The sequence below is a fragment of the Micromys minutus genome, assembly GCF_963924665.1.
Source record: "Micromys minutus genome assembly, chromosome: 2".
NCBI lineage: Eukaryota > Metazoa > Chordata > Mammalia > Rodentia > Muridae > Micromys > Micromys minutus.
Window position 1 is genome coordinate 31384508 of NC_137971.1, and position 15092 is coordinate 31399599.

General features: G+C 42.7%; 1 protein-coding gene across 1 annotated transcript in view; it reads left to right on the plus strand.

Moving 5' to 3' along the window:
- GLIS3 (GLIS family zinc finger 3) overlaps window positions 1-15092 on the plus strand; it is a gene marked incomplete at both ends in the record, with an annotated part of 400740 nt that overhangs the window by 354072 nt on the left and 31576 nt on the right. Inside the window, one exon of the mRNA XM_080912067.1 lies at window positions 12782-12950. Coding sequence (XP_080768193.1) covers window positions 12782-12950 — 169 coding nt within the window. The remainder of the gene's footprint in view (window positions 1-12781; window positions 12951-15092) is intronic.

The window sequence follows — 15092 nt, forward strand, 5'->3', positions numbered from 1 at the left end:
CTGGTCTTCCTGCTGGGTTGAGACTGTACTTGGCTCACTTTCAGGACTGTTCCAGCTAGACTTTGTCTGTCTTCCTGTATGCTAGCCCAGCTCCTCCATAGTGAACTTGGCTGCTCATGGCTCACATCTGCCTTCTTAATCATCCATCCATTTATCCATCCATCCATCCATCCATCTATCCATCCATCCATCCATCCATCCATCCATTCATTTATCCATCTATCCATCCGTCATCTGTCATTTGTCTATGTATCCATCATCTGTCATATGTCTCTATCTGCCGGCTTTGAACTACAGAGTTGAGTCTAACCCTAGTGTTTCTGTGAATGCCTTATCATAATCCTATGATGTGACAGGTTTTGTGTCACTGATTCCCTTCCTCTGAAAGTATTAAGAGTGATCCCTTGTACCTTTTAGGAATGAGCAGCTGAGGAAAGTAGCTGGTCACTACTAAAGAAGACAAGCTATTATAAGCTTGCACAGGATTTTTTGTCCCCAGGTTGGTTCATACCAAAGTTTTAACTTGATCCACGCCCCCTCCTCCCAAATAGTATCTTGCTGTGTAACTCTGGCCAGCTTAAAACTCTCTATGTAGACCAGGCTAGCACGGAACGTATAGCAGTCCTCCTTCCTCTGCCTCACCAGTTTCGGTAATTCTAGATATATACCATAATGCCCAGCTTTGTGTCAAGCATACCTAAGGAATGAGAAGATACCTGCTGGCCAGTGTCAATGGGAGAGAGGTGTCCTCAGGTCCACTGTGCAGCTTTGAGTTATAGCTATACAAACACTAGAGTGGGTAATAGTCCCTGTCAAGCATATGCCATTACTGACCATGTTTCACACACATCACTTACTGTCCATGAAGCCAATCTGCTCGAGCACAGCATTTACAAATGGAAACACTTCCATGTCTCCAACAGAGACTTTGCCCTTACAGAGATTGATCTCTGGACTTAATGACATTAAGAGTTTTTAGGAGGCAGCAAGTGCTCAGCACCTCTCATTGCTAATGGTTGCTGTGCTCAGATACTAGGCAACATATATTACAGTTCTGAACCAAAGCATAGGGAACAGGTGCACAAAAATGACTTGCCATCCTCATTTTTTTTCTTTGCTTTTAGAAATGGGGTGGGGAGAGGAAGCCTCAAGAAATTAAAATTTTAACTCAGTATCATTTAGTAGAATAAGAGAAAACTAAAAAAGAATTCTTAAATGATTTATTTCAGTACTTTGCCTAGTTTTTAATGTAGGACCTGCACCATGATGCTCTAAAGATAAACAAATTGGAACCAGAAACTCATCACTTAGGTGGCAGTAGCCCCAAACACACAATGTCAAATTTTCGTTTTGATAGTTACTAGGGTTTGAGTACCAACCAAAATAGTGCTTTGGTTGCCTTTGCTTTGACGACAATGTATTATACAGAAAGACTGTGGAACTTGATCTGAAGCCCCATTTTGGCTCTCTGCTGGCTATTATGTTTAGGGGAGTTGATTTTCCTTTTGTAGGTAAGTGGTAGTAAGAATCCTGACTCCATAGGGCTTCTGTGAGAATGAAGTGCATGAAAAATTCCATTGTGCTTTCTGGCAATGTGTAAGCAAGCTCTCAGTGGCTCCTCTTCCTCCCTTCCCTCCTCCCTCCCTTCCTTTCTCCACCCTTTCCTTCCCTGTTCTCTTTCTTCTTTCCTTTCTCCCTTTCCTTCTTCCTTCCTCCCTTTCCTCCTTCCTTTCTTCCTCCCTTCCTTCCTTTCCTCCCTTTTTGCTCAAAAGCGTAAAGAACTGTTGATAAGCCATGTGGCCTCTGTGACAGACAACAGCATTTCTTCTAGCCTCTCTTTGTATTCTAGGTAGTATTAGAGTTTAGAGACTGAATTTTTTCCCAAGAAGCCAAGACAAGATTTGACCTTTGTCTTAGTCAGGGTTTCTGTTAGTGCACAAACATCATGACCAAGAAGCAAGTTGGAGAGGAAAGGGTTTATTCAGCTTACACTTCCACATTGCTACTCATCAACAAAGGAAGTCAGAACTGGAACTCAAGCAGGTCAGGAAGCAGGGGAAGATGCAGAGGCCATGGAAGAATGTTGCTTACTGGTTTGCTTCCCCTGGCTTGCTCAGCCTGCTTTCTTATAGAACCTAAGTCTACCAGCCCAGGGATGGCACCACCCACAGTGGGTTGGGTCCTCTCCCCTTGATCACTAGTTGAGAAAATGCCTTACAGCTGGATCTCATGGAGGCATTTACTCAACTGTGGCTCCTTTCTCTGTGATCGCTCCAGCTTGTGTCAAGTTGGCACAAAACCAGCCAGTACAACCTTGGAGCTTACAGGTCATTCTAAGCCCCACTTTTAGATCTCTGCATGAGACTTTCACCCATTGCCACAGAGTGTAAGACTAGTTCGACTGGGCTTCCATGCCTGATTGAAAAAGAAATGGAGTTAATGAACAGTGAACCTGCCAGGTAAAGCAGGTACAAAAAAGAGAAAGCTGTACTGATGGCTGGAGGAGGGCAATTTCACCCAGCCATTGCTTTGGCACTGAGGAGGCATAGCCTTTGTCTCTCCTGTAAATATGTTCTTCCTGGTGGTCATTTACCTGAAAACGTAGTCTACAGCACCTATAAAATTATTTCTGATGATTTTCTTACCTCAAGCTTAGTTTTTATAATTCATATTTTTCTAATCATACGGTGATGGGTATTTTCTCTGTAGCTGTTATACAGCAGGTAATTCTTTACAACAGAGATCAGCAAACATCACACAGGCTACACGCTGTCTGCCTCTTGTTCCTGCATAGCCAGAGATCTAATGGTGATTTAAGATTTTTTTAGAGGTAAATGCAAACAAAAGTGAGTTTTTGGTTGAGAACGGCTGCAGACAGAATTGAGGGCATTGCTTTTGGTCTACAAAACCAACACATTTACGCTCTGGCCCTTTCCTAAGCAGGTTTACTGACCTTGCATTCAGACTTACATCTGGAGCATTTGTCAATGACCAGCTGAAGTGAAGGGGGCCGTAAAGCACATTAACTGAAATAAATTAGTTACAGAGGAGATGCATTGTAAGAGGAGTTAAGAGCACATAACACATAGGAATTTGGCTGGGCCTATAATCTTTTAGATTTAGCGGATACTTCAGACGTCTCCCAGCCCATGGCTTTACAGAGAGCTTTACGGGGCTCAGCAATGGAGGCAGATGGCAATAAAACCATCTGCTTTGAAGAGATGCAGAGCAAGTTTATTCATCATCTTTTGTGGGATGATCTCTGGAAATCTGAGATTAGAGGCCCTCAGACAGAATAATCCCTGTAGTCATCAGCTAAAAGATCTGAGAGGCAGGCTGGCATGGGATGCCCTGGCCAACATGTTCTCATCCAGAAGGAAGCTGCTAGAGAGAAAAGGGCTGGGTTCTAGGCCTTGGAGTTGGTATGGTTTTACTCTGCCCACATTTGTTCTTTCTAGAAGGGAAATGTTTTAGACCCTAGAGTACCACAGACTGTTTCTTAAAACCAAAGTCTTGCTTAGATGTCCACATCTTTATTTTCAGGAATAAAGCAAGAAGTTAAAACATCACACTTGAGGGGTCCACTTGGTCCGATTCCAACAGGGAAGATAACGGCTTCCTCAGAATATGAATCACAGTAGACCTTTAGTCAGTCTAAGCGTATGTTCCCAGATAAGAAAAATTACTCAATCAAAATTCTTCTCAAAATGTTGCTGTGAACATAAATTCATAATTAAAAAAATAAATATCTGCTCAAGAGTCAAGTAAACCATAAGGTAAAGAAAGTCTGTGAGAACAAGGTATGAAAAAGGAAGAAAGGGCCACAAACACAACCAACTTCATTGTGCAGTTTTGCCTTAGGCTAGTAATAGTTGAAGAGGGAATGCTCAGTGCACAGGAGCTCCTTTAGAGGGCTGTTGTTACTCTATACCACTAGGAAAGAGGTTTTCTCAAAGACTCCCTAGATGAGCAGTTTATTCTGGTAGAAGAACTGATCAAAGCCAGATTGGTCATCTTTGCGACCCCACCTTTGCTAATATAGCCATAAAATGTTTAGCAATGCTTAGGAGAGAATGGAAATGTTTTACTAAAATGGTTATTATTATTTATGATAAGTGAAGCTTTACTACAAATACAGAGATGCAGAGAACTTTTTAATTACCACTGGGAACAGTTAGCCATGCCAGCTTCACCTCCCTGCTTTCTGCTTTGCCACTCTGACCTGAAAGGGGGTGAAAATCTAACATACAGGCAGAGAGGAAATACAGATACCGGAAGGGAAGGCTACATGCTTTGCATGTTCATGCTATGCTATTGACTTTTCTGTGTCATGTAAGGTGACTAAGTAGGAGAGGGGTGATACTTACTAGAAATACAGTCTGCAGTTTGAGGTCTGATGTGTCATGCATTGTCAGGAAAGATCTAAGTGGCTGCATGAAATGTTGGCTCCAAGGAAGTGCTGGGATAAAGCCATTTGAATCAAAAAGAATGTTATTGTTCTGAAATACAGATGTTTTCAGAAGCTTTCCCGAACAGAAGCTAATTATAACACCTGTATTTCAAAAGTCTTAATGGTAACCTTTGGCATTCGTGTGGGTGACATCAACCGTATCTTCTGGTTGTATCAGAAAGGCTTGTAAGCATGTATACTCTACAAAACACTAATAACTTCTTCCCTAGTGTTAAATATAGCTGCATGAGCTAGAAATGTAATTGGGCTGCCTACACTGAAGTTTGGAGCTCTTGGGAGAAGATCTGTTTGTAAGAGAAGCTGAATATTCATGTAACTGTCCAGACATCAATAAATTCTTATTTCCCCTTATTTATTTCTGTTCCCCAGTGAACAGGAGTGCTCTTAAGCACAAAGCTAATAGGTACATTCTTCAGAGCTGTGTCCTTGCTTACCTAAATCCAGCAGCCCCCTAACACATCTGTTTATCCATTACCAGGTAGCTGTCCTGTCAGGTGACAACGTGTAGGCTTCCTTTGTCTTAGAGCACTAGAGACAGTTGCCATTGTTTGCCATCAATTAGCTGAGGGTAGTTTGTCGGGGATGTACGGGTGGTGTCACTTTAGGGTGACAGCCACCCGATGCAGTTGAGAAGGGATTGTTTCATTGTGCTCTTATCAGGGCTGCTGGATAATGATACTCCACACTGCACAGTGGAGCGGGGAGTGAGACAGGCAGGAAGAATAGATGTTTTAGTGATTGGCAATATTAAAATTATTCATGCCGCAGGGAGAAGGGAAAGATTATAGGGATGAATGTGCAAACTCTTAAGAAGTGGCTTTCTCCTGACACAGGTGGGATGTGGATGCAGAATGATGCCCTTCCTGATGAGAAGCCAAGGGGACAATGCCCTGACATTAGGGGGAAACGGAAAAAGGAAACAGCCCCTTCTCATCAGCAACAAGGATTAGCATAAACTGAGGTTTCTCCCATTTTCCAATTAAATTTAGAATCAAATACAGCCTTACTAGCAAATTACCCTGGCAGGCATTTTCCTTGCTAGAAAACTCTTTCTGGTGTGTGAATTTAGGTCAGGAGGGCGTTTTCCATTGGATGACGGTGCAATTAAATTGCTTTGAGGTGTACTGTGAAGAACGGCAGATGGTATTGGACTTAAATTTTCACTCTTGAGGACCAGATATCTGAACACTCCCAATATTGGCTCTTTTCCCCAGCATGTCTGAAGGGAAGTCTTTCTTTGAATTCTGAAAATTAACTAAGGCTGAATCTTTATGTTTCTGGAGAGGAGAAACAAACAAAAAAAGCACTGAAAATGTAAAATACTTCAAGATAAACTAAGCTTCAAGAGGGACAATTGTGTTGACATTTTAGTAACAGCCCATTTTCGCTCCTTAACGAAGTGCAGTCATGCATGAAAATGCCTTGTTATCTTCTAAGCTGAAATGTATTATGGGTTGTGTTGCCAAGGTGTGTATTACCCCTTCAACGTAAAGCACGGTTTAACCCTATCAGGACTTGTTCTGGGACCCAAACACTTTGTAACACACACACACATAAATATTGAACAATAAAAAGCTGATTAAAGAAGATGCGTAAACTCCATTGTGAAGGACTCCAGGGCACAGTATACATGCAGTTCTCTTCACGTTGGGTTTGAATAGGAAAGCTTTATTTAGATAGTTAGCATTTTGGAGCAGTGCATGTCTTTGTGATTCTATAATTTTATTAAGATTATATTAATTGCAGTAATATAGTCAGATGATAAAGAGCATTCTGTAAGCGTATACCCATAGTTCAGCATTTGTGATATGTGCTTTTGATTCTTTTAATCTTATTTTCTGTATATGTCAGAGTTCCGACTGCATGTACGTTTAAACGTATGACTGTGTACCACATGTGTGTTGTTCTCAGAAGCAAGAAGAGAGTGTTGATTCCCTAGAACTGGAGTTGCAGGCAGATCTCAGTCCCAGTGTGGGTTCTAGGAACTAAACCTGGGTGGGCTTTCTTCAAGAGCGGCAAATAATGTTACCTGCTGAGCTATCTCTCCAGCCAGTATTTGGATTTCTTAATACATTATCTATTTATATTTCTCCATGCAGTCCTGTGGAGTATTATCCTTTTTAGGATAAAGAAACACCTGGCAATCTCCAGGGCTGAACTTGAACTCCAGGTCCACGTGACTCCCATTGTGTGCACGGTCTCCTGTTCCTAACCATGCTGACACACACCATCTGTCTCCGGTGCTTGATTTCTGATGAAGCCAAAAGAGCCAAAATTTCCATTGCAGTTAAATGGCTTATCGAACTCCTCCCAGCTCTCCATTCCTCCTCTCGGGAGTGAGACACAGACAAGATTAAGCTTACCTTTCATATGGACCCTCTAATTCTTGTTAATGTCTCTTTGAGAGCCAATTTACCTTGGTCTTATCGATTAGTCTGCTCCTCTGTGCCTTGACCCTTGAAATTCTGCCCAAGAGATGAATGGTCAGCCCAGGCTTCCCCCACCTTGTGCTAGTCACTGAGCAATTAATGCCATTTCTCAGGAGCCAAACATGGCTCTGACATTCATTACAAGTGAGAGACACCATCTTGGGATAAGGTTGATTCCCTTCTGGTGAGGACAGACCAGAGCAGTGCTCGGGCTTTTTAGAGTGAATGCCCCCAAGAACAGGCTTACAGGGGAGCTCAGAAGTCTCCACAGACACAGTAAATCTTGTGGTGGCACGTTCTTCACGGCCAGGACAACCTGCTTGCCACAGTAAAGGGCACGTACAGCTGACTGCTCACCAGTCACGCCGCAGGCCTCACTCTTTTTCCTTACCCTTGGATCAATATGCCTCTGACATGGATCTGACATCTTTACTTTGTATTGCAAACCGAACAATTCAGTTAATTTCTTCTCTGAATGAAATTTCAGAGCTGGAAATTTTTGCTCATCAGGACTGGGAATGGACAGAAACAGAGTTATATTTGATATTCTCACTGAGAGTATAGTAGCCACCTGAGTGTCTCTACCACAAAAAGCCTTTCAAATGAAATTCTAGGTAGGGTTGCACCTTGTTTCCGATCCACGTGGCACTTGAGAGGCATTGCAAGTGGTTAGGGACTTTCTGGTTTGAATATCACCTTCACTGTTGACTTTAAGGTGACCATAACCAAGTCACCTAAAAACCAGATTAGGGTTCAAGCCTAATCAGTAAAGGGCGAATAAGTCCTTGTCACATGACAAGTATTCAATCAGTCATAACTGTGAGAGTCCCAGTATGAGGATGGGATAGAATGGCCCTGAGACCTGGTCTAGACCCTGCTTCTTTATGGATGCACCTGGTTTACTTTGAGAGTCACAGACGTTTAGAATCTCCATATGTCTCAGCCTAAGACCTAGTGAATCAGTATGCCTACCTCCATAACTCTTTTGGGTTATCAGATTATCAGTGAACAAGTGTAGCTTCCCATCATTCTTTGCTATACTGTAAATTGAGCCTAGTTTTGCTCTTGCCGGGCAATGACTTGCCCACTGAGTTATATCCATGACTTCCTCTTTTGACTTATGTTTCAGACAGTCTCACTAAACTGCCCTGGTGAGCCATATACTTGAATTTCTTCCTTCATTCTCCATATTAGATAGAATTACAGGCTTACTCAGTGAGGCCTGTCTGTGCTAGCTAATTTTGTATGCCTCAGACTGACAGGAAAGTCTTTGTGCCAACCTTCTAAATGATGAAAATAGTCAGGAAGTGATGTGGGTAGTAGCCAACAACAGACCCTGGAATGGCCCAAGGCAAGTAGTATTTATTTGTGGTTCCTAAAGCACTCCTTGCTTCCTCTGATTTTGGTAAATATTTCACTGGTGAAGTATCCCTTTATGAGAAATAATAGATTAATAGTCACTATTTGGACATAACAATACTGATTGATCCTGATTAACTGAAATAGTTTAAGATAGCAACCTAGACTTCACCGGCCCCGAGGGCTTGAGAGCCACAAGGATCACAGAGCCACCTCTGCCTATTACTGGTGGAGACAGGGTTGAGGTCAGTCATAAGTCAGGCCCTATGAAAAAGTGTCCACAGCAGTAGGGAAGAGGGCTTCTGGCTCTGGGCAGCAGGTAGAGTTCATATAATCATTGCTTCTTCGGGCTTTATTTCCTTGGGGGAGTTCACCACCACTTAATCACAAAAGCAATAAGGGTTTGTAGTTGGTTCTTTGCTGTGCCTAATCAGTTGTTCCAGCTGCCAATCACCAGTCATGTCTGGAAGTTCACAGAAAAGCTCTCTTCAAGCTTTGGAGACAGCACTGACCCCCAAGGTGACAGGACAATGAAAGCTGCCTGCAGGGGCAGTCTGTGTCCGGTTGATGTGGTCACACAGTTTTGTTAATATTGTCTGAGTTCTGGAGGGATCTGCTCTTTTTAGGCTTTGATCGGTGGGCCACATTGTACACTCCATTGGTTGAACTGTGGAAATAATTTTGAGTAAGTACAGAAATGTTTTTTTTTTCTTTTGTGAATAACCTTACAGTTCCACTCCAACATGGAGATTTTCTTCCTAAGATTGGAAATACTTTGGCAAAGCCTGTCAGTAAGTAGATGCTGAACCAGACAAGTCTGTGAGAAAGCAGAAGGTATTCTAACTAAAAACATTAATAAAGATTAGCACCTGCCTTGTGCAAAGAAGGTAGTGGAATATTGTGTTCAAATGAATGAAGAAATAATACTTGAAGACTATACTACTTAAAAGTATATTCTAGATGTATGTCTGGATGAGGTTAGGTGTTTCTGGAAGTCTCTGTATATAGCAAAGACATTTTCTTTGAGCCATGATAATGATTTTTTCGATAAAGGCCAAGGATAGTTCTACCTCAGCAATAGGTAACTGACTCCAGACATTTGTCATTTAGATGTATATTAGAAAGACATGCTTGTGTCTTTATTACTTACCCTTAATTTCATTTCAATATTGTGGTCAATGGTAATATCTACAACTAACAGTTATACCCTGGACACTGCAAGCAGACTGTTCTCCATAGACAATGATTAATACATTTCTTTCAACTAAGTCATAATGTCTCTACACTTCTTAACTTCTCCTCCCACTTCCCACAACGTAGAAGCAAGTGGTTTGCTTTCTTTTGCAGAAAAGGTGATCGATTGTTCCCTATATAAGAAACTGTTCAGATACCTTCAAATTCAGCCTTTAAATAGAATCTGAAGTGCTCCCTTTCTTCTTCTTAAAGGTCCCTAGTAGAGGAATTTTCCATTTCGGTGTCATGAATCAGCTATAGTTATGAAAGAAAGAGCTGTGGGCATGTATGTGATCCAATAGCTCTTGGAAGATCCTACCCATGGCCTTCAGCTCCATGCCAGTTACCTCAGAGTGTTTACCCTACACATCTTCTCTGCCACCTTCTCCCCCAGGCCTTTGTAGTGTACCTTCATGAATATTGGAAAGACATTTTCTCAACTTCACGAGCTACATACCTGGCTTTCTGCTCCAGACTCTTGGATGCCCTGAGGTTGAGACATGTCTCTGCACAAATCTTAGAGAATTAGTACTACCCTGGGGCAGTCTTTGATCATAAGGGAATATAAATTGTTTGATAAAGTTTCTACCTTTATAGTAAAGCCCCAAGATAGATTTTATTGGCATTTAGATTATTTGTCTTTATTCATTCTAAAAAGCAAACATGAATTAATGCAATTGGTAATAACAGATATGTCATCTTTTAGAGTTTATCTCAGGACCTGGTTTTATGTCTGCCACGTGGAAGCTACGCCACAAATATTTGTGGAATGATCAGCTCCTTAGAGAAGTATGCAAAGAAGCTATAGCTGTAGCCCCAGGATAGCAAGGCGAAGATGCTAAACTAAGTATGTCAAGGAAGAAGTCCTGGCAAAAGTACCAAAGTAGAAAGTGCTGGAATAAATTCCAGATGCGGTTGCTTATCTGCCTTGGGTAGAGCCACAGATTAGTGTGTTAAAGTGTTAGAACAGTATTAAGAGGTCTACATTAGTAAGTCTTGGTATTTTGATAGAATTAATGCATCTTTGTGCTTATTTATCTTCAAGTTGAAACCTCGTCAAGGACAGAAATACACAAATGGTAGACTAGCCAAATATGTAGCAGACATACCATTTAACATAATGTTGTATGGATGTAAAGATGACGGACGAAGAGTGATAGGTGTTGGTTGTGACTTGGCTGGGAGAAAGCAGAGTCCTTCAGCAAATCCTTGCTTTCAGTGACAGGCTACAAATGACACCAACTTGTCTAGCTAGCTAATTGTACGTAATGTCATATCCAATTGAAGCAGTTACTGTAGACAGTGGGAAACACTGTATTTCCTGCTGAACCATACTGTAAAGCTTAGCATGTGCAACCAAGTTTCCCTATTGCCCACAAGGTTATAAACTGCAAGGGTAGCACTTCCCTTGTAATAAACATAAACACATTCAAACAACAATACCTCTAGACGAGAATAAGCGATGGCTGCATTCAGCAACAATTAAATAAAAATAAATGTATAAATTTTATTTAAAATAAAATAAAAAATAAAAGAGAGCTGTTGTCTCTATACCTTAAAGCGGTGTTTTTTTTTTTTTTTTTTTTTTATGGTAGCTGTGTTTCACAGTGTTTCTGTGACCTATCATTTCATTTGTTTTTAAAGCAGTATATAAAACCCACACTTCATGCTGAGAAACACTGATGTCGAAACTAACTATTGCTACAGTCATCCCAGCAGCCTTCTCCCTTGGGTCACATTATTATTGGGAAGACAGGCAGAACTGTGGTTCCCTGAGCCAGCAGGGCACAAATGAGGGCAGTGATTCATAGGGTGACTCCAGTAAGTTTGCAATGCTTAACTTTCATGGAAATCGACATGCACAAGAGAAACCTGGGCTTGACTTTTTGAACTGGTAAGCACTTTCTGGCCTTGCCACCACTTCAGGACTTAGAGGACTGTGGAAGGGTAAAGGTGTCTGAGGATAGGGGTGAATCTGACAGAATGCTGATTTACCAGAAATAAACCCTTCAGATCAGATCACACCCATGTCAGTAGCTTTTTGAGCGGGAAGATGGTAATTCTGCCTCTTCACATGCTCCTGTAAGTCCTTGAACTCCTATGCCATTGGATTAGTCTTTTGGAGGCTGGGTCATCTGGGGTCTTAATTCTATCCTGGTGAGGTTGTATGAAAGTGATATTGGTCTAAAAATACAACTCCCTGAACTTTTAAACCTTCAAATCTTTTTGATAATATGACTTTCTTAATCCTGAATTTGATTTCTTTAATTAAAAATAAATCCATTTGTTCTTTGATATTAGTGAAGTTCAAAGGGAGCAGAAATGGGCATAGAAAAGAGCTGTATGCCAAGAAAGAAGAGAAGGAGAGCTGGTAATGATGTCGCCTGATTACAGCCTAATGAGATGTCTGCCGAGTAGGTCTCCCACACTAAGATCCTTCCTCTCTGATAGACTTTGAAAGTGACAAGCCCTGGTTATCAGGCGACATACTACCAATTAGCTAATGTAAATGGGCACATAGGCAAGTTTGAGGTCCTTTACAGTTCTCAAAGGTGAGGCTGCCCTAAGTACGTGGCCCTGACTCATCCTCGGTGTATGATTGGCAGTGGTGGGAACAGCACCAGAGCTGTGTATGAGGACCTTTACTTACTTTCTCATCTTGGATAAAGGTCTCTTTGAAATGAGAACAAGAGGATTCATCACAGCATCACAGACATGTCTGCAGTCTGTCAGGGTCTTAGTTAGGAGTATAGGACCCTATGTTGGAACTACTGCCATCTGATGTGTTCTGTGGTCTTTGTGCCCAAGTGTGGTAATGGCAGAGAGAGCAGAGGCCTGGATCATCGCCTCTTGCTGCCCAGTGAGAAGAGGTAGAAGGCCTGTGCCGAATGCCTTGTAGTCAGCTGACTGAGCATGTCCTATGTAACCGTCATCCTCTGTGACTGGAAAACACAAACATAGAACCTTCTCTATGGAATCAAATAGCCTAAGATTAATTGTAATGACCAGATAGGGAGCTGTCAGGGCACACAACACTTCCGAGGCAAGGGTGAGCCTGGAGCACGTTCAAGCAGAGCTCCTGAGATGGTGGTGAAAGCACAAGAGCCAGGGAACCTGTTCCACCATAGAAATAAAAGCTGTGTGTATCCAGGAAGGGGAGAACTGTTCCCTAAAAGGTACTCAGAGAAAAACAAACAAGCCCCTGAAATATGCTTGCTGTCAGCCTTGGTGTGTAAAATGTGGGCCTCCTTCAGGGCACTGCCTCACGCTGCTTCTCTCTTGATTTCAGCTCCCATTTTCGCTAGCAATCATTCAACCCGAAGTGGAACAGCTGCTGGGGCCATGCCACCCCCACATCCTGTCAGTCACCCTTCTCCGGGACATAATGTACAGGGGAGCCCCCACAACCCCTCCTCCCAGTTACCTCCACTCACAGCTGTGGACGCAGGCACTGAGAGGTAAGGCCATCTGTCTTTCTCTCTCATAATAGGTGTCGCCGCCAAACCTCCCTCTAATCGAGAAGAGCTCTGGCAGTTGCTGAATTTTATTAATAATCTGTTGGTGGGTTGAGTTACCCAGGGGTGACATTTTAAAAGTAACATACACCAAGTATGTGTACCAAATACCTCATTATCGGTGATGTTTTTATGTGTATAACAAACAAAATGATACAGGCGATCAACAACTCAGGTGTCAGGAGCTGGAAGATGTATCACGAGGATCCACCTCACCTCATCTTGTTTTGGGACTCAGTTTCCAGTGAGTTGAGAAGCTCTCTGGATAGGAATGGTACCATGGTCACATAAATAGCATTGCAAGGCTGTGTGCTAGGCAGCTTTCTCTTATTGACAGAGTGACTGGGAACAAAAAAGAAGAAGCATGTAAGTTGGTCTTTGCTCATGGTTTCAGAGAATTCAGCCCATGGTCACTGGGTCCTGCTCATTGGGGTGGGAATATGTAGTTGGGGGGGGCTCTTTTCACCTCCTGGTGCCTAGGAAGTAAAGAGACAGAAAAGGACAGCATTCTCAATTTCCCCTTTGAAGGCATATTGCTAGCAACCTAACTTCTTTCTACTAGACCCCACTTCTCAGAGCCCCACCCCCTTCCAAGGAGCACTACAGAGAGGTGCCAGAGCAGTGCCTCAACACCCAGGCCATGGGCGGATGTTCATTGCCCAACTGCAGTACCATGGGAAAGAGTATAAGGTGACAGAGATGTTCTCTGATCAGAAAACGACTGTTCATTCGGTGCCTTTTGTTGTTGGTATCACCGTCGTAAAGAATTTCTGTGGGAAAAGAATCCCTAAAGAACTCTATGTTCCATGTTATTTTTACTTCTGGATTCTCCAGTGGCTTTCGAGGTTAGGGTCCAAGGGTGGGTTCTCATGCCTCTGTCCCCCAAAACACATCTGTTTCTGGGAACCACAAACCCAAATGGTTTGGCAGCAAGCAGAAGGAATGGCGGTATGGGCATTGAGAGAAAAGGAGTTTTTCTCCACGTAGATAAAGGTGAGCAGCATTCAGGGCAGTAAGAGCACCTCCAGGATTATGTAGGAGATGAGGACACACAGCAGGCACAAGGTTCTTGACCCTTTGGGGTAGCAGCATGCTGGATGCACATGGGTCATGGTTGGGTGATAGTGGACAGGCTTCAGTGGAGCCTTGTGATTTTAAACTGAGGAATTGGGCCTATGGTACTGGAAGCAGATAACCATTGTTAGGAGAAAGAACCCAATCAGATTGACATTAGAGAGGGAGGAATCTGCATAAGAAAGGTATTTGCAGTTGGAGTGGGAGATAGGAGAGGTTACATAGTGAAGTTGTAGAGTTCCTTGTGAACACCACAGTGCCTGGAAGGAGAGAAGACATTCACTCAAGAGCTTCATTAGGAGGCAGACTTGCTGAAGAACAGAGAAAAGGAGCCAAACCAATACCCAAGTTCTCTCTAGAAACTCTGCCTTTTAACACACTTTGGGAAATGAGAGAGATGGGGGGGATCTTTAGAAATATGAATCAGAAGATAGCAGTTTTTTTCAGCAGTCCTGTATACATGGTAAAGTGGAGCCTCCCTTTGAAGGACATAAGCAAAGCCATGGCAGTGGTCACCACCCTTTACATCCATTCTCACTGGAGAAAGGAAGTGTGTGCTTCTGGCCACCTAATGCCTTCCAGGAGCTGAGAGGAGCTTATCCCTTTAGCATTTGTACAGTGCTCACCATAGTATACAGTAGGCCACACATGGCTTCCTAGACAACCATGTGGTATCTTTATGTGCCTGACAGATGACAGTTGGAATCTAGAGAGTGCACAGTGATCAGTAAAGTAAGTAACCATGGTGGGAGAAAGGAGGAAGAGGAGGGGAAGACACAGTAGTTCCGTGAGAACGAATGAAGATATGTCTGCACTTTCGAGGGTTTATCTTGCTCCATGCCTTTGCCACAGGGTGTGCATCCTGACCCCACACCTGACTGATTGGGCAAATGTGAGATAGGGGTTAGAGAAGAGGACGACAGGAAGAAACCCTGAATTATTCACTATGTTTGCACAAGGGACCAGGATAAAACATGGACAGGAAATGGGTTCACCTTCCGCTCTGGGTTT